Consider the following 24,111-nt stretch of genomic DNA (forward strand, 5'->3'; position numbering starts at 1 on the left):
CCCGAAAGGTGGTTTAACTTGACAGGTCGGAGCGGTGTGAGTGCGGGGGACTGATGTAGACTTTATAACTTTATATGAGTTACACCTCGCTAACAACAACAACAACAACAACAACAACACCAGCACGAGGTCTAAGAGAAGTAAAGATCAAAGTGTAAGTGGAGCGGTATGTCTGTGGGCGGCGATCCTCACCTCCTCCTGGGGAGAATTCGCTTCCTGAACCGGTGTATTGAGTGTTTGAGGAGGAGCGAGCCTCTACCGGAGAGTCTGTGCTTCGTGCCGAAGGAGGTCTGCTATAAGATCTGTAGAGACTCTTCATGCAGCTCGGTCTCCTCCTCTTCATCAGCCTCCACATCAGCTGCTGGAACAGGGGGGATTGTTCTCATCCCAGCCTGGGAAAGTCCACACCAGGCTCCGAACAAGAAATCCTGCAAGTTCACCATCGAGCCGAAGAAAGGGAGCTGTATCAGGACCTCGGGGGAGGAGTACTACAACAGCCATGGCCTGTGGGTCAAAATAACTAAGGTAGACTTAACACAGCACATCAAAGCACTTCATCATCATCATCATCATCATCAGATTATTGGTGCAGTTTAAAAGTAACTCAACTCTCATTCTGATCCGAACTATAATAAAGGACTTTGTTCCTACAGTGACGTCACTCACTCACTCACTCAATGAATGAATCAAAACAGTTACTGTAGCAACCACAACATGTTTTGTTCCTCGTGCCGCCCAGCACTTTGATCTTCATTACCAAGTTGATACTTATAGTTACATTTATGAATGACTTTTCTTTGATAATGTCCTTGCTTATATTCCTGCTTATATCACTTTCTTCAACTTTATAGCATTTTCTATTCTGTAATTACACTGCATAGCCATGTGGATTTACCACACACACACACACACACACACACACATAGATACAGTATTGTGTATGTAAATAAAGTTATCTATATACTTATTTACCCTGTTTTTGCACAATACCTATATTTGCTCTGACACACACACACACACACACTCACACACACACACACACACACACACACACATAGATACAGTATAAATACACTCTATTTATTTAATCTGCACCATATCATTTGCAGAGTGCCTATATTTGAACTGATGTACATATACACACTCTATGTGAATCGTCCGTTACTATGGAAACGATAGTGTAGCATTAATATACAGTACAGTAAACCTGATGCGCTAATGCGCTAATGTAAACCTGCGCTAATACAGACCTCAAGTGAATAAGTATGGTCATGTCACGTACAGTGAAATACAGAAGTACAATACAGTATAATATATTATGATCTAGTGCATTTTTGTTTTCAACTTTTACAAAAAATGATGTATTTAACGAGAACAAAAAATTAAAAGTTAAACAAACCTGATGAAAAAGTTCTTAAATCCACCTAAATACTGAAGATAATAACAGTATTTATAAACATGTATCATGATGTTAATACATCATAACGCCAGTGTTTTATTGTCTTATTGCCCAGTGTGTGTGTGTGTGTGTGTGTGTGTGTGTGTGTGTGTGTTTTACATGATTACACCATTGTAATATTGCTTTAGAGTTGAACCAGAACAGTAAAGCAGAGTGCAGGGATTTTGACTGCCCTGTGGCTCGGTGTGCCACGCCCTACCCTCTTCATTTGACTACGTTTCATTTCAAACAGCAGCTGAAACAGAGCTGACGTCATGATGTTTATTTTCCTGTTTGTTTAAAATGAATATGAGCTCCGTCATATCTGTGCTTTTTATAAGCAAGCTGTATTTTGAGCAGTTCCTCATTGTGTGTGTGTGTGTGTGTGTGTGTGTGTGTTTAGGAGCAGATGGAACAGTACTGCAGCGGTGTGGATCTAGAAGAGGGCTGGATCTTGGCGTGTAAACACACAGAAGGCGGAACAAGGCTGGTTCCAGTGGAACGTCTCGACTCAGTCACGAGGCAGCAGCAGATCTTCGGCTTTGACCACAAACTCTGCAACAGGTCTGTACTTCTGTCTGTCTGTTCACGTGCGTGTGTGTTCATGTGTTTACTCAGTATACCTGGTGTTTATGGTGTTGTCAGGTGGGAGGAGGTGGTAGATGCAGAAAACTGTCTCCACCTCGGCGCTCGACCCAAAATCACAGAGAGAGACGAAGCTGCCGTGCAGAAACTCAGGTGGGTTCAGAGCAGGTGAGAAAGGTGATATATCCGTCTGTGCACTTTGTTTGGGTGTTAACACGTGTGTGTGTGTGTGTGTGTGTGTGTGTGCAGGTATATTCCCCCCACCTGGACGTTTGAGTGTGATGAGGATTTGGTCCGTTATTTTTACGATCAAGAGGATCAGAACCTGGGCACTGTAAAGCAATATGTGAACAAAATCGATGTCTCCTCCTGCTCGGTACACACACACACACACACACACACACACACAATGGCATTGCCATGCTCCACCCTTTGCACACACTCTATTACATTATGTCACTCGGCTGGTCAGATCCACTGCGCGATCCGGCCTTATGTTCTAAACGGTTTTAAAGCTCGGCTGTGGAAGCTCTGGTTGTCGCCATCTTGGCAGGACTGGACTCCGCCTTAACCTGGCTGTTGTTTGGAGCCCGCCTACTTATCTCAGTTACCACAAGCTAGCTAGCTTCTGTTTAGCTTAGCTAAAATGCTAAGGCCGCTAATGGTAAATTAAACGCTAAGGCATTTGATTGAAGTCCATCATGCGTGCCCTGCACCTCATCCCGTCTCCACATCTACTCTACATTTCATATACTGAGTTAAACAACACGTATTCCAGTTAAGTGATGTATAGTAGACAGTTAACGGTTGGACGTCTGCGATGCGGCTGTCACTTAAAATTGACCATCCATGGACACGTGAACTGATTTTTTTAAAATACTGTAAATAAGTCCATTTCTATTGTAAGGTTGGACATTTTAACCTGGTCCTCTATGGGGATTGACACTCCTCTAGTGGTCATTAGAGGAACTGCACATTCCTTCACTGACCCATTATTCGGGAGCAGATTAGACCTGATCCTGGATGAGGTGATGATCGGTTACTGCGTTATTCCTCCTCCAGCAGGTGCCGAGTGCGTCGACTGTCAGTTCTTGGATGTTTATATGATTTATACAGAGTTCAGAGAGTTCTGACCCGATCCTAATACAGGTCAAGGTCACAGCAAGGTCAAATATTTTTAGATATTCGTCTGTGTTACGTAGTGTGTTGTATTGGTTCACGAGTGAGTGTTGATGCGCGTGTTTTTGTGAAGACGGACGTGAGCGGCGGCGCCACGTGTCTGACCGATGGAGACACCGAGACGTTCTGGGAGAGTGACGGCATGAGTGGACAGCACTGGATACGCTTACACATGAAGAAAGGAACCGTGGTCAGGTACACACACACACACACACACACACACACACACATTCTGTAGTTGATGCTCTTATTTTACTTTTATTTATTTATTTATTTATTTATTTATTTTTTCAGTAAGCTGTTGGTGAGTGTGGATTCGACGGACGACACCTACACGCCCAAACTCATAAGCGTGTACGGAGGTGAAGGAGACAATCTGCAGAAATACGGCGACGTCACCATAGAAGAGTGAGTTCCTCTCAAAGTCAGTTCACGCTGATGATGAGAATAAAGTCTTAAGGAAGAAATAAAGGCTCAGCATTACAGCACAAAGTCTGTCTATAGCAGTGGTTCTCAAAGTGTGTGGCGCCCCACTAGTGGGGAATACAGATATGACAGGTGGGGCGCAACGAACGGGAGGGAATTAGTGGAAAATAATAGGAAAGTACCTATTCTAATTCATGCTTTTCTTTATTGACAATAAACATCGGACACTCAAAACTAAACAATCACATGCAAGGAAATGGATCATTAATACAAGTAAATTAAAATAACATCAGAGAAAAAGTGGAACCATAGTGCAACAATAACGGTTTAACGTCGGCATGTTAATCGCAGAGGAACAATATATAAGGAAACATTCGGTATTATATATGTCATTTCATTTATTCCAATGTGTATGCTGATGTTTCGGTATTTTTGTTAAACATTAATATTTTATCAGGCAGTACTAGTCTGGCATTTCTAGTTTCCAGTGTGGTAACAAAGTTGCTGTTTGATCCTTCAGGCGCTGAACAGAAGGGAAGATCAATATCGTTCTACGCTTTTTGTTGCTGTGCGGCTTTTTGCGATGATCCCTAAATCATTCGTTGCGCCGTAGAGAATAATAGTGTTTATGCTTTTAAACATGTATAATTTAAGGCGGATGGAGCTTAAACACACTGTAGAGAAGAAATATATCTGGGGGGGGGGGGGGGGGGGGGGGGCATTCTAGAGCATAACATCGGGTCAGTAGCGTACTGTATATAGTGAGTATAATAACGTCAATGGATACATTTGTTACATGGACCACAAAAAAGCAGGTGATTCAGCATCATCAGCCTAATCAACCAAAAGCCTATGATGAAGCCTATTTTGCGCTTGGATTGATGGTGGGGCGAAGGAGAGACCTGTGTGTGTTTTGTGTCTTAAACCGCTGGCAGCAGACAGCATGAGACCAAACAAAGTAGGAAGACACTTAGAGACAACACACCCCAGTCACGTTAATAAGGCACTCGACTTCTTTGTAAGAAAGCTCTAGATAAGTGACGAAGTAAGCCTGTTATAACAATTGCACGTGTATTTTTATCTGTTTTGAACTTGGTGTTATTTGATCTTATTGGTTTAGAAATTGATATTTCAATAAATAGTACACTTGGCCGTTTTCGTTATCATTTTGTTGACAAGTGGGGCTTGAAAATTCGCCCACCGCCTTAAGTGGGGAACGACAGAAAATGTTTGAGAACCACTGGTCTATAGTAATAATAATCATAATAATAATTATTAATTATTATTTTTATTAATCTGAATGTTACTATAAAATGATGAAAATGGATGATAACCCAAAACCCAAAACCCTCCTGTGCCATTATTCACACAATCAACATCACAAAAAAACATTTAGGAAATTTTCATCCAAAAAATCATCCAAAAAATCAGGGCGTACAGAAGGTGTGTGTTACATGTGTTACTTAAAAAACAAATAAAAATAAATCATGGAGAACGGATTGCTTTCAATGTTTTCTAGTAAATGTCGCTGATTAAAAGGTTAAAGCTGCGTGCAGTAATAAATGTGTGTGTGTGTGTGTGTGTGTGTGTGTGTGTGTGTGTGTGTGTGTGTGTGTGTGTTAACAGTGATTTGACCGGAGAGGTGTGTGTGTTAGAGGACATGAGCAGACATTTACCCATCATCGAGATCCGCATTGAGGAGTGTAGAGGTCAGACACACACACACACACACACACACACACACACACACACACACACACTCTGGGTCAGTAGAGCAGTGCATTCGGCCCTGTGGCTAATCCTGACCCTGGGTTCAGTTTAATTATCGCCATAGGTATGAATGTAAGCTAACATCCTCTGTGTGTGTGTGTGTGTGTGTGTGTGTGTGTGGTGTGTCTCAGATGGGGGGCTTAATGTAAAGATCAGAGGGCTGAAGATTATATCCTCCTGTGATAAAGCCCTGGGTCTGAACGCCGACATGTTCAAGTCATCCAACCTGGTGCGCTACCCGCGACTGGAGGGCACGCCGCCTGACGTCCTGTACCGCCGCATGCTAGTTATCCTGAGGTAGCACCATCAAACAAGGCTTTAATATTTATAAGTAATGTGTGTATGTGTGTGTTTTGCTCAGTCTTAGTGTTATTAGTATGTTAGTATCACGCTGATGTGTGTGATGTTTGTGCAGGTTCATCACTATCCTGGACCGTCTGCTGCCCCACCTGGTACCTACGTGGAACTACAGCCTCGGCACCTTCAACCAGATCAAAGTGAGAAGCCACGCATAAAGCATTATTCTGTTACAGCCTAATTATTTATTCTCAGTAGTAAGAGTTTTAATTATTGTTAATATTAGCAAATGATGTTATGTTGTTCATGTTCCTGTAGGACATAAAGCAGTTCCTGTTGCTGTCGCTGCGTCGCTCAGCTCTCATCACTCAGTGCCTGAAGGACTCGGAGTCGAGTAAACCCAGCGGCCTGCCCTCCATCTACATCCACCGCCGCCTGGCCATGGAGCACCGCGAAAACCCCAGCCTCGACCCCAAGTGCAAACACGCTGTCTTTACTCAGGTAACACACACACACACACACACACACACAATGTGTTTCATCTAGATTACATAACTATTTCATTATCTGTATGAATCTAAACTTGAGTTTAAATCCAATTTTTGTTGGATTCTGATTTGAGATTCTGAATTTGACTCTTTACATTTAAATTCAGTTTCTGATAAAGAATCATAAATCCGTTTGCCTGGTCCCCTCTGGTTGTGTTACTGCTTCGTCTTCTCAGGTTTGATTTTCAGTTTAATTCTGAATCTCATTCATATTTTCATTCCTTCTTGGATTTGATCAGATTTCGGTTCTTACTGGGAATCTGAAACTGGTCGGTGATGCTTCCATAAGACTCATTAAACACTCGTCCAGCGATCGCGAGTCTGATTCCGGGTGATCCGTAGCCAGGTGTCGAGAGAGCAGATTGGCCTTGGGATGGCATACCTGCAGTCTCACAACAATCATGGCGACACCAGCCGATCATGGGCGTGGCACAAGCGGAATGGGGGTATAGCACTCTCCTCTGAGGGTGTTACGCCTCTCTGGTTGTCCTCCTGATGGGAGAGCGCTCTAACAGAGAGACTGGTGGGAAACGGCTATGACTAAATAATGGAGAAAACTGGAGAGTGATCCGTTAAAACAGCAAAAATAATATATTGAACTGCTAAGAGTTTGTGGTGTGTGTTTCAGGTGTACGAGAGATTGAAGCCATCGGATAAATATGAGAAACCTCTGGATTACAGGTACGACACTTAATGATCTAAAACGATTCCACAGAACACATTGTCGTGCTGTCAGTGTTTAATAAGACACTCGCCCTGGGTGTAACGCTGCGTGATGTGAGTTATAATGATCTTCTGATGTACTGTAGGTGGCCTGCGAGTCATGATCAGTGGTGGGAATGTAAATTCATCGAAGAGGGAATCATCGATAACGGTAACGTCACACCACAGCTGATCAAACTCACATAAGATACAATGATATTTACTGATATGTCCACACACTTGTGTCTATACATCCTGCCTGTGTGTGTGTGTGTGTGTGTGTAGGTGGTGGTTTTCGGGACAGTCTGTCCGACATGTCTGAGGAGCTCTGTCCCAGTTCAGCCAAATGTTTAGTCCCGCTCCCGTTCTTCATCAGAACCTCCAACCAGGTATTCACTATCTTTACAGCACGGCGCTGCTGATCGGTCAGAAGTTTATTATTGATTTATTTTGAGAATTGATGAATTCTCTACAGCAGCAGATCTGACAGTAGTGCAGGTTCATATCAATGCACTCCCTCTGATACGTTAACGTTTCCATAGTAATAGCTCGTTCACCAGGACGTGTACAGCACACGCTCCACTCATGATAAAAGGAAGGATAAATATGTGTGTTTTACATCAGTGGATAGACAGAGGAGTTTTAAGAGAGGATGGTGAGGGAACGAGTGTTTATAGCTGCTACAGTCAAAGTCATTAATACTGGAATAGATATAATGTAAAGGGTTTATTTTTTGCCACTGAACACCACCACATGCTACTGGTCAGTCATTTGTTCCTTTTTTTTAATAAACTCCCAGATATATGTGTGTGTGTGTGTGTAAATGAAACAAGGGGCAGGGGTAGCTCAGTGGTAAAGGCATTGGACTACTGATTGGAAGGTCCCAAGTTCAAACCCTGTTGCAACTATTGGGCCCTTGAACAAGACCTTCAACCCTCAGATGTATAATGAGACAAAAATGTGAGTTGCTCTGGATAAGGCCGTCTGACAAACGCCATTACATAAGAAAATGGCCGTAGTTCCTGAATTGTTCATGTCCCACTTTTGTCAAGCCCTGGAGCTGAAAGTCTTGACCTCTTAACTGTTTCATTTCAAATTCAGTGTGGTGGTGTGAAAAAAAAAAAAAAAAATTCCAATATGTATCAACTTGACTGTATAAGGTAAAAGAAAACAGGAACTAACTAGTGTTATTCCGGATTATGAAACCTGATTTCACTGAAGTTCCACAGTAATTTGTAGTTAAATAGTTTATATTGTACAGGGGGTTGGACAATGAAACTGACACGCCTGGTTTTAGACCACAATAATTTATCAGTATGGTGCTGGGCCTCCTTTGCTGCCAATACAGCATTAGTTTATGTTGGAATGACAGATGCAAGTCCTGCTCAGAGGCCAGAGGGAATATTAGCCGTTCTTCTTACAGAATAGTGGCTACGTCACTACGTGATGCTGGTGGAGGAAACCGTTTCCTGACTCGTTCCTCCAAAACACACCGAAGTGGCTCAATAACATTTAGATCTGGTGACTAAGCTGGCCATGGGAGATGTTCAACTTCACTTTTATGTTCATCAAACCACTCTGTCACCAGTCCTGCTGTGTGTACTGGTGCATTATCATCCTGATACACAGCACCGCCTTCAGGATACAATGTTTGAACAATTGGGTGCACATGGTCCTCCAGAATGGTTCGGTGGTCCTTGGCAGTGTTACGCCCATCTAGCACAAGTATTGGGCCTACTGTAGGGAATGCCATGATATTGCAGCCCAACCCATCACTGATCCACCCCCATGCCTCACTCTGGGCATGCAACAGTCTGGGTTGTACGCTTCTTTGGGGCTTCTCCACACCGTAACTCTTCCAGATGTGGGAAAGACAGTGAAGGTGGACTCATCACAGATGTTTGGCATTGGCACGAGTGACCAAAGGTTTGGCTATGGCAGCCCGGCCATGTACACTGACCCTGTGGAGCTCCAGACCAAGAGTTTTGGTGGAGTTTTGAGGTGCACATTTAATTCTGCAGTGAGTTGGGCAGCTGTGGTTTTATGTTTTTTGGATACTATCCGGGTTAGCACCTGGAGATCCCTTTCAGACAGCTTCCTCTTGAGTTCACAGTTACTCCTGTTAGATGTGGTCCGTCCTTCTTGGTGTTAAGCTGACATTACCCTGGATACCATGGCTCTTGATACATCCCAAAGACTTTTGTCTTGGTCACAGATGTGCCAGCGAGATGCGCACAATTTGTCCTTCTTTGAACTCCTTTGGATATGTCACCCATAATGTTGTGTGCATTGCAATATTTTAAGCAATACTGTGCTATTACTCTGCTAATTAAACCATGACACTCTGCTCCTAGTGGTGGAATGTGCAGTCAATGAAGATCGTCCACCAGGCTGGTCACATTTAGCCATGAAACCTCCAACACTAAATTGGCCAGTGTTTCCGTTTCCGTTTCATTGTCCAACTCCTGTATATATATATATATATATATATATATATATATATATATATATATACAGTGGTTAATCAATCGGAATGTAGGTCCTACCGTCGCCGCGCTCGGCGGTACCGTTTGGCTTTGTGCGTTTGCTGGCTTTTACCGCTGAGTGGCGCTATATAACTACAGGCTGACGCCTCGTGCCTTAGTTCATTCTTTGCTGGATTAATGAGACACAGAGTTTTAGAACTGCACGTAGTAGCGGATAAAATCAAGTAAAACATTGTATTTAAACAAATTTATAATCACAGAACTAAAATTACAGTACAAATGTAGAATTCAAATTAAATTAAATCTTATTAGGATCAAATTTAAACAAAATAAATGTTAATACAGTGAGCCTTTGGATTTTATCACGTGTAATTAGAAAAGACGCGTGTAGGGTTTTGTGTCGTCTTATATCTTGTGTTTTTTAAATTTATAGTAGATTTATTAACTGAAATAAATGACCATAAAATTATAACATTGTCAGGACGTTCTACTGCGTTAGCTGATGTTGGTCATTCAGCCCCGCTTGTGTTTGTGCGTTATTATAAGAATAAAATGCAGTAGACTGTTATGATCTGTAACGGATTCGACCCATATTGCATGGGCGGCACCATAAAGCACGGACACAAGGCGAGGTCTTACGGGAAAAGGGTAATTTATTTAGGCAAAATGGGGAAGGAAAGTGTTGAAGGAGGGAGAATGGAAAGAATGGGATAAAGGTTGTGCATGTGCAGCTCCGGGGGCTGTGCCACACTGGCATGCGGACACACAGCTGACGATAAGTGTTGGTGCGCGGAGTGGCAGAACTGAGCACGCGGAGGCAGCGCTTCTCCCGCTGTCGATGGCCGGCGCGAGTCCTCGCTGACGTAAAAACTTAACACACGGTGCGGGAGTGAAGATGCCGCAGGAGCTCGCGCAGCTCTTTCTCGCGCTGTCCTCTTGTTTAAGGACACTAGAATGGGGCGCGTCACATCGCCCCACTCACATGCTTCTTTCATATTCTCCATTACATCACGTACTTCCCAGACCTCAGACAAAACTCTGCGCCTTGCTTTTATAATGCGGAGCAAGCCCGAGAACATATTAACGTTAATTATCAACAGCCGTCACGAAGAGGCGGCTCCGTCCCTTTGCTGCCTATTTAGGGAGCCTACGGAGTGAGCGAGTAGCGATAGTAGATTTGGGCGCACGCCTATCACAGACGCAAGCCGTGGCAGATCATCAACATAATTGTCTTTAACTTGTATTTCATAAGGTTTTACGAGCGGTGGTACAGCGCAACGGGGGGTCATTATTTACTATTAAACATTAAACGAAGTTACAAAACTTTATGCGTGCGATTAAGCGCTGATTCTACGTAGGAAAGTAAAGAAGAGGATCCTGATGCTCAAAATTCTGGAGACCAAACCCCATTTAAATTAAATTAACAAATATTGCAAGTAAATAACAATAGCCCACGTTTAAAAAAGCATATTTATTTAGATGATAAAATCCTGCATCTATTTTAGGTGTTCCAGCTGCCACTGTTCTAGAATTCAAATTAAATCAAATCTTATTAGGATCAAATTTTAGCACAATAAATGTTAACACAGTGAGCCTTTAGATTTTATCATTTGTAATTAGAAAAGAAGCGTGTAGGGATTTGTGTCATCTTATTTCTTGTGTTCTTTAAATTTATAGTAGATTTATTAACTGAAATATATGACCATAAAATTAAAACAGTGTTAGGACGTTCTACTGCGTCCGCAGATGTCGGTCTTTCAGCCCCGCTTGTGTTTTTGCGTTATTATAAGAATGAAATGCAGTAGACTGTTATGATTTGTAAGGGGTTCGACCCATGTTACCCAAACGACTCAGTTCAGATGTAAGTAAATGGATAGAAAGTAAATGGCTGTGCTGGGGGAGGGAGGTGCTAATGATTTGGTCGGCTCTGTGTGTGTGTGTGTGTGTGTGTGTGTGTGTGTGAGAGAGAGAGAGGGGGGTGTCGCGGTGGTTGATTATTCAGTGAAACAAAGGCTCAGCTGAAAAATGTTAGGCACATCAGTCACTTAACCCCCAATAAAAGGTATTTAGTTGTAATATAACAGATGCGCACTAAATACCAAACCTAAACCAGGCACAAGGATTAATAAAACAAGATAGCCCCCATACCCGTTTTTTAAAATAAAAATACCAAAGAAGATTATTGTGTATAGACTGATTAAAAACAATGCAATTTACGCTATTATAAGGAAAATCTCAAGTTCTTCCATTCCAAGGATTAAAAATGTTAACTCTAGAATTTAGAATCCAGAAGATTAAAATTACACAAATTTAAATCACTGAAAGTCTCCAGAAGAGCCTCAGATTCAAGAGGTTTTTAAAGTGGGGAGAAGTGCATTTCAGTTCCCCTGAATGTATAGGTGAGAACAGCCGATTCACACCTGGGGAGGGTGAATAATTTGTATTTGAATGTTGTCTGGCATTGTAAAGCACTATAGTGACACTAAAAGAACAACCCAGGATTAATAGGAATTATTATACTGCATAAACATTATTTAGCACAAAAAAAATCCTCGCGCTCGGGAAAACTATGCGTGCGGTTGAGGGCTGATTAGACTATAGGAAATTAAATCGGAGGGGTTTTATTTAGACTATTAAAAAAATAACCTGCGTCTATTTTTAGGCGTGCCAGCTGCCACTTTTTAGTTAGAAGTTTTCAATACAAATCTTATAATGCCCACATGACATGACGGAATAAAGGCACGGCTTATTATGATCTCGGGCTTGCACCCCGCGCTATAAAATACTTAGGGTTTGTTGGGTTACAGTGGATTTTACTACGCGGTGTGAGTGTAATGGCCATTCGTCCGCTCGCGCTGACTCTGCTCTCCGCGGATGGCCGGACCGGCCCCTCCCACCTCTCGCTCCTTTGAAGTCCCCGGGGCGCGTTCCATTTGACCTGCTTGCATGCCGCACTTCCGCGTTGTTGCACGCGCGTTGCATACACAGAGTGTAGTAAAATCCACTTTAACCCAACAAACCCCGAGTATTTTATAGCGCGGGGTGCAAGCCCGGGCAACGATAGCAACGATAGCTCACCAGTCATGTGTAATTCTGCGGTCCCGCTGCTTCGCATGTCTGAAGGGAAGGACGCCTAACTAGTGAGCGAGGAGCGATATTGATTTGGGCGCACGCCGTGACAGGCTGAAAAAACTGTGTCAGATTAATGTGCAAAAACTATATAATAAAACAATATAAGACTACATGCCTTTATAAGACTCAACTTTTATTTAAGGGCACTCACAATAACGAAAAAACTTAATGATTTTGTATGGTTCTGTATTGTTTTTGGTGGACTTAAGCGCGTCCGAAAATAAACGCAAACGTTTTTTTAAATGGTCAGAGTCAGTCTGCTTGCTGTTTTCCCGACGCATCCATAATCAAACTTCATGAGTGCTGATTTAGACTATGGAGTAAATTAAAGAGGAGAATCACGATGCCGAATCGAAGTCCTGAGCCCAAACCTCATTTACATTAAATTAAATTAACAAATATTATAAGTAAAAAAAACAATAGCCCATGTTTAGAAACCGTTTATAAATTCTTTCCGACATGAGTTGGCCCGGTGTTATGCGCAGAGCGCCGGGAGATTTCCTGAAGTTTCAAAATCGCGGGGCATTTTTTCTAAATAGACGCTATCTTTAATTACTGATGGAGGTTTTGAGCTGTATACACACGCATTCCTGCCTAAACAACTCTTAAAACTACACCTGTGACACAATAACAGTAATATTTCGAACATTCTGCAGGCTAATATTTGGAGAAACGAAAGAATAATGAATAAACCAGTTGTTGGGTCAAAATAACCCAACCAGGTGTTCATTTGTAAACTACATCTCATATGAGCCAACATGAGCAACCCAACAATGTTTTTAAAGTACCTGAAATAATCCAGAACTTAAATAACAATAAACCGATACAGAGATACGCTGTATAACGGTCACTGTTGTATTTACGGCAACGAGCGAAAATGTCACTTTGCGCCACCTGGCGGCCATTTTACAAATGACTTTGAAATGCAACTGATTTATTTTGGCCGCTGACGTTTTTACGCGGCGGTGAGCGCGACGGTAATAACCATTCCAATTGATCAACTACTGTATATATATATATATATATATGTGTGAATATTAAGTTTGTGTGTTCTGTAGGAGGGAGCGGGCGAGATGAGAGATTTTTACGTGCCGAACCCGTCGTGTCGAGATTTCCAAAAGTTTGAGTGGATTGGGCAGCTGATGGGCGCGGCATTCCGGGGGAAAGAATACCTGGTAAGTAAGGCTTTATCTTCACATTGCAGGTATACATTTCTCTTTCATCAGGGATTCAAGGATTAGTGTCCATCATTTAACACTGACACACACTGGGCTTCATGCATCCTGATCTGCTCTTACCCAAGTGAGCCTAAAGAATCCCACTTGATCTTGCTCATTCAAGGCGCATAGGATTAGCATGTAATTACCATAGGCAATGCCCCTAAACACCATATAAGGGGGGATGCATGTTACCCTGTGCTAATCAGGTGCGATAATGGAGAGATGCCACTGAAGAAAGGTAGTAAAAAGAAGAACAACAGCAGATCTTCCAGAGCGTGTGCACTGGTGTTACTTGTAAATAAAAAAAACAGCAATGGTAATGTGTGTGTGTGTGTGTGTGTGTGTGTGTGTGTGTGATTTTCAGGTCCTGGCGCTGCCTGGTCTGGTGTGGAAGCAGTTAATTGGCGAAACTGTCAGCTGGAATAAAGATTTTCCTGCAGTCGACTCTATGCTGGTCAGAAACACACACACACACACACAGCGTGTCCAAATGTTACCCATAATGCCGTGTGAGCTTTAAATGTGTGATGGAATAAAGTCTATGTTCGGTGTCTCCGTGTCCAGATTCAGCTCAGTGTTGCGGTTTAAAGCCTGTGATTGGCTGGGGTCAGTCAGACTGTGTGTGTGTGTGTGTGTGTGTGTGTAGGTGAAGCTGTTAGATTCCATGGTGCACATGGACAAAGCGACGTTTGAGTTTAAGTTTGGTCAGGAGCTGGTGTACAGCACGCCGCTGAGCGACGGCCGTCTGGTCGAGCTCATACCTGGAGGAAGCTCGGTGGTCGTGCGCTACGAGGACCGTGTGGAGTTCACCCATCTGGTGCAGAAAGCCCGGCTGGAGGAGAGTCGAGAGCAGGTAGCACACACACACCTGAGGTCAAACCTGTACATGTCTGATCAAACATCTGTCCACATCTAAAAACACCATGACATCTGAATACAACTGAACATCCAGTACACATGACACACCACAGTACAGCTAGGCATGAGTGTGTACACACCTAGGGGAACATGTGCACTAGAGAGGACTAGACACTACAGGACATGGACTCACCTGTGCAGTTAGTGAATATACCTAAAGAAAGACCTAAAGGATCAGCGAGAACCTCCATGTTAGCTGATTGGAAGAATAATCCTTCATAATTAAATTACATTTTTATATATTAATTCATCTCACACTTTTGTAATCGACAATCATGGATTCTTATTCCTACTTTATGTATCTTATTCCATGTTCTAACATTTATTTTGTTTTTTTATTATTATTATTCCAGTTAGCTGCCATACAGGCAGGTCTGATGAAGGTGGTTCCTCAGGCTGTGCTGGATCTCCTGACGTGGCAGGAAGTGGAGAAGAAAGTGTGTGGAGATCCAGAGATCAATCTGGAAGCCCTGAAACACTTGAGTGAGTCGGTGATTTATAGTTTATATTAATGTATAATTTAATTATTCTAACTCTATGTTATCATATTTGTTACCAAACTTGGTGTTTAATAATGCTGGTGATTATAACAGTGGTGGTGTTTAGTAAGGTTTGTATTTGTAATGTTGTACAGTATGTAATAGTGGTGATGGTTAATAATGACAGTGTTTCTACTAATTTAATAATGCTGGTGTTTATTTGTGGTTTTAAAGTGTCAGGTGTGTTGTGCGATAAAAGAGTATCAGCGAGAATGAAAGGAAAGGTGTACAGGACAGTGGTGAGACCAGCGATGCTCTACGGCTTAGAGACAGTGGCGCTGAAGAAAAGACAGGAGGCAGAGTTGGAGGTAGCAGAGCTGAAGATGTTGAGGTTCTCTTTGGGAGTGAGAAGGATGGATAGGATTAAGAATGAGTTTATCAGAGGGACAACCCACGTTAGATGCTTTGGAGATAAAGTCAGAGAGGCCAGATTGAGGTGGTTTGGACATGTTCAGAGGAGATTGTGAATATTCAATTCAATTTAATTTTATTTGTATAGCGCTTTTAGCAATTTTCATTGCCGCAAAGCAGCTTTACACAGTCAATAAAAATTATTTAAGTTTGTATGAAATGTGAATTTGTATGAATCAAAATGGTCAGTTTGTCCCTGGTGAGAAAGCCGAGGGCGACAGTGGCAAGGAAAAACTCCCTGAGATGGTAATAGGAAGAAACCTTGAGAGGAACCAGACTCAACAGGGAACCCATCCTCATCTGGGTGAAACAGAAAGCAGTAAATGATCTGCATTTATACAGTGTGTAGGGTGGGAGGCAGTTCAGCTATAATAGCTGATGTTAATTGATGTTAATATGGAGTCCAGGTAGTTATTGAAGACCCAGGTAGACTTGTAAGAAGTTCCAGTCATGAACTATCAAACTGTCAAGTCCCCAGAGAAACAGTTGCCAACACCAGTCAAGGCCAGAACCGTCTTCTAGGTAGAGAGAACCATCACCAGACACCAGACGCATCCCAGAGAGACACACGGGGCATCCATGTGACGAGATCTTCAGCCAGAAGCAGGGCACCAGGATGGGTCAGACAGGTCCGGAGGGCAGAGGGAGCCTGGATCACTGGCAGCTCAGGAACAACATGTGTAGCTCGACAGAGAGAGAGAAAGAGTGAAAGGGGGAGACAGGAGGAGAGAGGAAAGAGAAAGAGGGGGGGAAAGAGAAGAAGAGGAGAGATGGCAGTTAGGTATGGTCACAGTCACACAATGTATAATGTGAATGTATATTAACTGTAGAGTGCAAGCAGAGACTCCGGCAGGACTAACTATGACAGCATAACTAAAAGGGAGGAGCCAGAAGGAAACACAAACATGAGGGCTTCCTGACATGTAAAGCAAACAATCACCTCACCGTCAGCAAACCTGAGTGATCAATGAGAGTGAGGAAGACAGCATCTAAACATACCAGTTCACCATAATACTCTACGTCCATGAGTCTCCCAGATCTGCTCCTTTACCTATGGCAAATCTATTTATAAAAATGCTTGGCTAAATAAATAGGTTTTTAGCCTGGACTTAAACACTGAGACTGTGTCTGAGTCCCGAACACTAATTGGAAGACTATTCCATAATTTTGGGGCTTTGTAAGAAAAACCTCTGCCCCCAGCTGTATTTTACATAATACGCGGGACTGACAAGCAGCCTGCATCCTTTGATCGAAGTAGGCGTGGCGGATCGTAAGACACTAGCAGTTCGCTCAGGTACTGCGGCGCGAGACCATTTAATGCTTTATATGTCAAGAGTAGTATTTTAAAATCAATGCGAAATTTCACAGGGAGCCAATGGAGTGAGGATAAGATAGGGGTGATGTGCTCATATCTTCTGGTTCTAGTGAGGACTCTTGCTGCTGCATTCTGGACTAGCTGAAGCTTATTTATGCATCTAGCTGAACAACCAGACAGTAAGGCATTACAATAGTCCAACCTAGAGGTGATAAAAGCATGAACTAGTTTTTCTGCGTCGTTTAGCGACAATAAATTTCTTATCCTGGCAATATTTCTGAGGTGAAAGAATGCTATCCTGGTAATATTATCTACATGTGCTTCAAATGAAAGGCTGGAATCAATGATCACACCAAGGTCTTTCACTGTTGCATTTGATGGAACAGAAAGGCCATCTAAAGTTACGGTGTGATCTAAAATTTTACTCCTAGCTGTATGCGGTCCTATGACTAGAACTTCTGTCTTATCTGGATTTAGCAGAAGGAAGTTAATTAGCATCCAATTTCTTATGTCCTGCACACATTGCTCAACTTTAGTAAGCTGTTTTTTCTCATCAGGCTTTGCTGAGACATGCAACTGTGTATCGTCAGCATAACAATGAAAACTTATACCATGCTTACGGATTATGTTGCCCAGAGGAAGCATGTAAAGGGAAAAAAGCAGTGGACCTAAAACTGAACCCTGCGGAACGCCAAACTCCACTAAAGAACATGCAGAATAATCACAATTTAAGTCTACATACTGATAACGATGGGTCAGATAGGATCTGAGCCAGGAGAGGGCTGTACCCTTAATTCCCACTACATTTTCTAATCTGTGAAGAAGAATAGTATAATCAACGGTGTTGTGATGATCAACAAAAGCTGCACTGTGGTCAAGTAATACAAGCATAGTTACACAACCCTGATCAGAGGCCAATAGAATGTCATTTACTACTTTAACGAGCGCTGTCTCTGTACTGTGATGAGGCCTAAATCCTGACTGATACAGTTCATGTATGCCATTTCTATGTATATATGAGCATAGCTGCTCCGCTACTATCTTTTCCAGAATCTTAGAGATAAAGGGGAGGTTTGATATTGGCCTGTAACTGGACAGCTGACAGGGGTCGAGGTCAGGTTTCTTAATTATTGGTTTGATAACTGCTAATTTAAAAGATTTTGGAACATAACCAATGCTAAGTGAAGAATTAATTATTCTCAACAGGGGTTCTGTTATTGCTGGTACTATCTGTTTAAGAAAATGTGTCGGTACATGATCTAATATACAGGTTGATGAATTTGAAGAAGAGATGAGTGAAATTAGTTCATTCTCTTCAAGGGGAGTAAAGTATTCTAGGTTCTGATCTGACATGGCTAGATTAACATCTGCATCAATTACATTGTTCGGTTTCAAAACCTCAATTTTATGCCTAATATTTACAATTTTATTATTAAAAAAGTTCATGAAGTCCTCACTATTGCATGATGTTGTTGTGGAGATTTCTGCAGTGGTCTTATTTCTGGTTAATTTGGCTACAGCATTAAATAAGAATCTAGGATTATTTTTGTTATTTTCTATAAGAGTGGAGAGATATGTTGATCTAGCTACACTAAGAGCTTTTCTATAGTTCAGGATGCTCTCCTTCCATGCTATTTGAAATACTAGTAATTTAGTTTGACGCCATTTACGTTCTAATTTCTGAGCGGTCTGTTTTAAAGTGCGCGTGTGATCGTTATACCAGGGAGCAAGTTTCTTATCTCTAATAATTTTTCTTTTAACTGGAGCTACATTAGACTCTAAATATTCAGTCGCCTGATCGAGTTCTGTGGGGTCAGACGGTGATCTAATCGAAGTTGGGAACTCTGGGAGATTACTGATAAAACTCTGTTTGGTAGTTGATGTGAATGTATGTTTCATACGGTAGCGCGGCGCTGTGTGTACATTATTATTGTGACACACTTGAATTGAGACAAGATAGTGATCTGAGATAACTTCAGATAGTGGTATTGTGAATAAATTTCTTATACTTAATCCAAATAATATTATTAAATCTAAAGTGTGACCTGCTTTATGAGTGGGTCCTACTACACACTGATTTACTCCTACCGAGTCCAGTATAGACATAAATGCAGTTCTCAGAGGGTCTTCTGGGTTTTCAAAATGAATATTAAAATCTCCAGCAATTAACACTTTGTCTACAGAAACGACTAGGTTTAAAAGGAAATCTGCAAATTCACTAAAAAATTCCGAGTACGGCCCTGGAGGTCTGTAAATGACAATTAGCGGGATCGACTGAGCTGACTTAATATAGTTAAATACACTTATGTTACTATAAAGAATTTCAAATGAATTAAATTTGTGTCCGTGTTTTTGTACAATAGTCAAATTATCATTGTGAATAACTGCGACGCCTCCTCCTCTACCAGTTAACCGAGGCTGGTGTATGTAGCTGTATCCAGGAGGACTAGTTTCGTTTAGAGCCACATACTCGTCCTGTTTAATCCAGGTTTCTGTTAAACAGAGTATATCAAATTCCTGATCTGTGATAATTTCATTACCTATAACTGCTTTAGATGCGAGAGATCTAATATTTAACAGTCCTAGCTTCAGATCAGAGGTGCCGGCTGCACATTTAGTGTGATCAGAGTTTGTGGTCTTTATGTTAATTTTATTACTAAAACAGACTTTCTGAGTCTTTCTAAATTTGATTTTAGCTCGGGGTACAGACACAGTCTCAATAGAGTGAACCCTGGGTGACGACTCTTTGCAGCTAGCAGACGGTTGGTTTAGCCTGTCTGTCTGCTCCCTGGCCTGGGCTCTGGATTGTCACCGATTAACTAGGCCTCTTCTGAAACTATAAGCTATACTACAGGAAATGAGAGCAGCACCTCCCCGAGTGGGATGGACACCGTCCCGTCCTAACAGGCCAGCTTTGCCCTCAAAGGTCTTCCAATTATCAATGAAGCCCACGTTGTTTTCGGAGCACCACCTGGACATCCAGCGGTTCAGCGACCATAACCTGCTGTAAGTTATGTCACCACGTCTCATTGAGATGGGACCAGAGCATACTACTCCATCGGACATCGCCTTCGCTAATTTAAACACCTCTATAAAGTTATTCTTACTAACCTCTGACTGACGAAGGCGTATATCATTAGCTCCAGCATGTACTACTATCTTGGAGAACCTATGCTGTCCTAGAGCCCTAAGATTACCTGCTATGTCCGGTGCTCTGGCTCCCGGGATACACCTAACCACTGCCGCTGGGGCCCCTAAAGGTCTAGCTAATTTCACGTGCCTCAGTATAGAGTCTCCTATAACCAGAGCTCTTTCAGGTTTCTCAGCGGGTGCATCACTGAGGAGAGCAAACCTGTTGGACACGTGAAGCGCAGAAGAGGTGTGCTCCGGTGGGCTAGCCTTAGCATTAGCTTTGGCTGAACGAGTATGCCGCCGAGTCGTCACCCACTTGCCCCGCTGTGAGGGCTCTAATGCCGGAGTCAGGGGCTGGTTATCTCCGCCTGCGGCACCCAGACTGTCCGCTACAGGAATAACGCTGCTCTCACACTCTCTAACCCTCTCTAAAGTCTGGATGCGCTCCTCTAACGCTGATATCTTCTCCGTCAGAGTGCTCACTAACACACACCTATCACAAATAAAATTATTACTAACGACGGAGGAAGAATGTCTAAACATCCTGCACTCCACACACTGAACAAGCTGAATATTAGACATGATAACGTACCTGAGTCAGAGTTTTAGTTGTTTGGAGCTGAATTCTGTTTGTTGTTCTTAGAAGAAGAAACTCGCGCGTTCTCCAAAAAGCGCAGAAAAAGGCGAAGCCAAATAGTATGAGATGTAAAAACTAGTTGCTATTAATATTATTATTGTATAAGTGAAAAAAGTATGTAATTTAAACGCTAACACAAACGCAAACTTTTCGCGGCAACGATACAAAAACATGAAGCTACGTCACAGCACAGTACGTCATCAATCATATATCGGTAGAAGGATGCTGAGGTTGGAACTGCCAGGCAGGAGATCTAGAGGAAGACCAAAGAGGAGATTTATGGATGCAGTGAGAGAGGACATGAAGTTAGTTGGTGTGAGAGAAGAGGATGCAGAGGATAGGGTTAGATGGAGGCAGATGATTCACTGTGGCGATACTGAAAGGGAACAGCCGAAAGAAGAAGAAGAAGAAGGGGTGTTTATTTGGGGTTTGTAATGACCATGTTTATAATAAGGGTGGTGTTTGATAATGTTTGTAATAGTTGTGATGTTTTATAAGTCTTGTGATGTGTTAATAATGCTGGTGTTTGTAATAAGGAAGGTGTTTGTTCTCTCTCAGCTCGTTATGAAGATTTGGATCAGAATGATGTCAGGGTGCAGCACATGTGGGAGGCGCTAACCAACTTCACCAACGGTCAGTTAATTCCTCATTTCTCAAATTTAAATATATATAAATATAAAAAATATATAAATTATAAATATTATTATTAATAATAATAATAATAATAATAATAATGTTAATAATAATAATAATAATAATAATAATAATTATTATTATTATTATTATTATCTAATTATTATTATTATTCATCAGAGGACCGCAGCAGGTTCCTGAGGTTTGTGACGGGACGAAGTCGTCTTCCTGCACCAATCTGCATCTACCCTGATAAACAAGGGTAAGCAGCACTGTGTGTGTGTGTGGGTGTGTCTGTGTTATATCTACAGTAGATTTACTTTAACATTTTTATTGTGTACTTGTTTGAAGATCTGACATCACAGATGCTCTTCCTCAGTCCTCGACATGTTCCAGCACGCTTTATTTACCAAAATACCCAAGGTGAGTTTATTCATGTCTAAAGTGGGGAAAATAATTATTTCATCCCCTGCAGATTTTGTCAGTTTGCCCCCTTTACAAAGGAATGAAGGGTCTATAATTTTTATCATAGGAATATTTTTTAAGGATAAAGGCAGAATATCAATCAGAAATCCAGTAAAAACACACATTATATAACGGTTATAAATTATATGTTGCTGGACAGACGTTACCTGTTTTTCTCTCTAAAGCTGGGGTGTTGAAATTATGGATGCCCCACCTGGTTACCTTGAGCAACATCTAGCAGTAATCTTGCAAGCCCTTCTGTCATCACTATAACTGCTAAGTAGCACCTTAAGCCTGGACAATTTGACACACAGCATTTTCTTTACCATATAAGGTTACCCTTTAATATTTTCTGCCACAGTGGATAAAAACCACCTGTCCAAACAGAATCGCTGTCTTCCATTCTAACTTCGCCACCATGGGCAAGACCAAAGAGCTGTTAAAGGGCATCAAAGACAAGATTGTAGACCTGCACAAGGCTGGAATGTGCTACAAGACCCTCAGCAAGAAGCTTGGTGAGAAGGAGACTGTTAGAGCAATTATTGGCAAATGAAGGAAATACAAAATAACCGTCAATTTCCCTCGGTCTGGAGCTCCATACAAGATTTTGTCTATTTTAGTGTGGGATCAACCCAGACCTATACGGGGGAGCTTGCAAATGATCTCAAGGCAGTTGGGAGCAAGTCACCAAAAAAATCATTTGTAATCCGCCATCATGGAGCAACACTCGCAAGGTCCCCCAGGAGCAGCATGTGTAGCTCCAAACCATCATGAAGCAGACTCCAGCTGGAGCTGGTCCTTCTCTGGATGCCTCAGGATCCTCACAGGGTTAGCCTTTGTCTACTAAAGCTGGCACAATCTCCAGATGCCTCGGGATGGGTAGAAAAATAAAGACTTAGGGCTGTTTCTCTGCTAAAGGTGTAGGCTGACTGTACAGGCTGACTTCGATGGGCCAGTCGATGGGCCATGCATTGTAAAAGAGAACGTCCTTTTTCTCAGCCAAAACACTGAATATGGGTCATGGATGGGTCTTCCAGCATGACAGTGACCCAAAAAATACTGCTAAGAAAACAAAGGAGTGCCTTAAGAAGAAGCACATAAAGATCATGCAGTGGCATAGCCAGTCTCCAGACCACAATGCTGTAGAGAATCTACTCTATAGAGGGAGCTGAAACTTCGAGTTGCCAAGCGACAGGCAAGAAACCTTTAGAGGATTTAGAGAATATTTGTACAGTATATATATCAACCTCCGGAGATGTTTGCAAACCTGGTAACCAATTACAAGAAACATCTTACTTCTGGCCAACAAGGGTTTTCTCCACCAAGTACCAAGTCATGTCTTGCTTGGGGATCTAATACTTATACTGCTCATTAAAATGCAACTCAGTTTGTAACCTTTATATTATGTCCTTTTTCAGAATTTTTGGTTTCTGTTTCTATTCTTTAAAATAAACCTATGATAAAAATTAAACTCTTTATTTCTTTGTAAGTGGGCAAACTTAGAAAATTAGCAGGGAATTAAATAAATATTTCCCCTGCTGTGTAGATATTAATGTACATTATTTCTTTATGGGTTTATGGTTGAAATTAAATTTAAATGGTTTGTGACTGTGTGTGTGTGTGTGTGTGTGTGTGTGTGTTGTGAAGTGCTAAGGTGTGTGAGGAGAAACTTCGCTACGCTGCGTATAACTGCGTGGCCATCGACACAGACATGAATCCGTGGGAAGAGTGACAGAAACACACCATCAGTAACTAAAACAAATCAACACAATCACTGTACTGGATGTACACATCTGTACTGAAGCCATATAAACAGCTGTGTAAAATAAAACACAACACAAGTTTTGCAGTTTTATCTGCAGTGACACACCACCACAAGTGTCCTGTTTCATTTATTTAAAATGTGATGTTATGTCACTTAATTTGCTGTCATTTCACTTAGATAGACATCTCTCTGACACATCCATAGTGATTTGTCACACTGTTGCCAAAACTACAGATAAACAACTTCTGTATTCAAACTATACCTATCCCATGGGGGTAATAATCAGCTATGAATAAAAGCTGTAAAACAAAATGTCATACAATATCTTATGGTGCAAAATGAATAAATAAAACAGACTTTACACTGTACACAGCATTCATAAAGACATATTTCAGTAATATTTTACACAGTTAAATAATATAATAATAAAGACCTAGAATTAAAGGGACAGGCAGATCAGGAATAATAGCGGCTATTATACTATATGCTAGATCTTCACTCCTACTCCAACCC

The 24,111-nt window shown here is 41.8% G+C and overlaps 1 protein-coding gene across 1 annotated transcript; it reads left to right on the forward strand.

Moving 5' to 3' along the window:
* LOC128533512 (E3 ubiquitin-protein ligase HECTD3-like) lies at positions 1-23,705 on the forward strand. The gene is made up of 21 exons (XM_053507798.1): positions 1-525; positions 1,842-2,002; positions 2,084-2,176; positions 2,273-2,399; positions 3,276-3,397; positions 3,497-3,610; positions 5,255-5,337; positions 5,530-5,695; positions 5,814-5,895; positions 6,014-6,196; positions 6,872-6,924; positions 7,053-7,117; positions 7,231-7,334; positions 13,622-13,738; positions 14,148-14,237; positions 14,430-14,636; positions 15,055-15,184; positions 21,294-21,368; positions 21,549-21,630; positions 21,720-21,791; positions 23,481-23,705. The coding sequence occupies exons 1-21, from the start codon at positions 169-171 to the stop codon at positions 23,563-23,565; spliced, it is 2,568 nt and encodes an 855-aa protein (XP_053363773.1). The 5' UTR covers positions 1-168; the 3' UTR covers positions 23,566-23,705.
* Positions 23,706-24,111: the final 406 nt, after the last annotated feature.

The sequence above is a fragment of the Clarias gariepinus genome, chromosome 11, assembly GCF_024256425.1.
Source record: "Clarias gariepinus isolate MV-2021 ecotype Netherlands chromosome 11, CGAR_prim_01v2, whole genome shotgun sequence".
In the NCBI taxonomy this organism is placed as follows: domain Eukaryota; kingdom Metazoa; phylum Chordata; class Actinopteri; order Siluriformes; family Clariidae; genus Clarias; species Clarias gariepinus.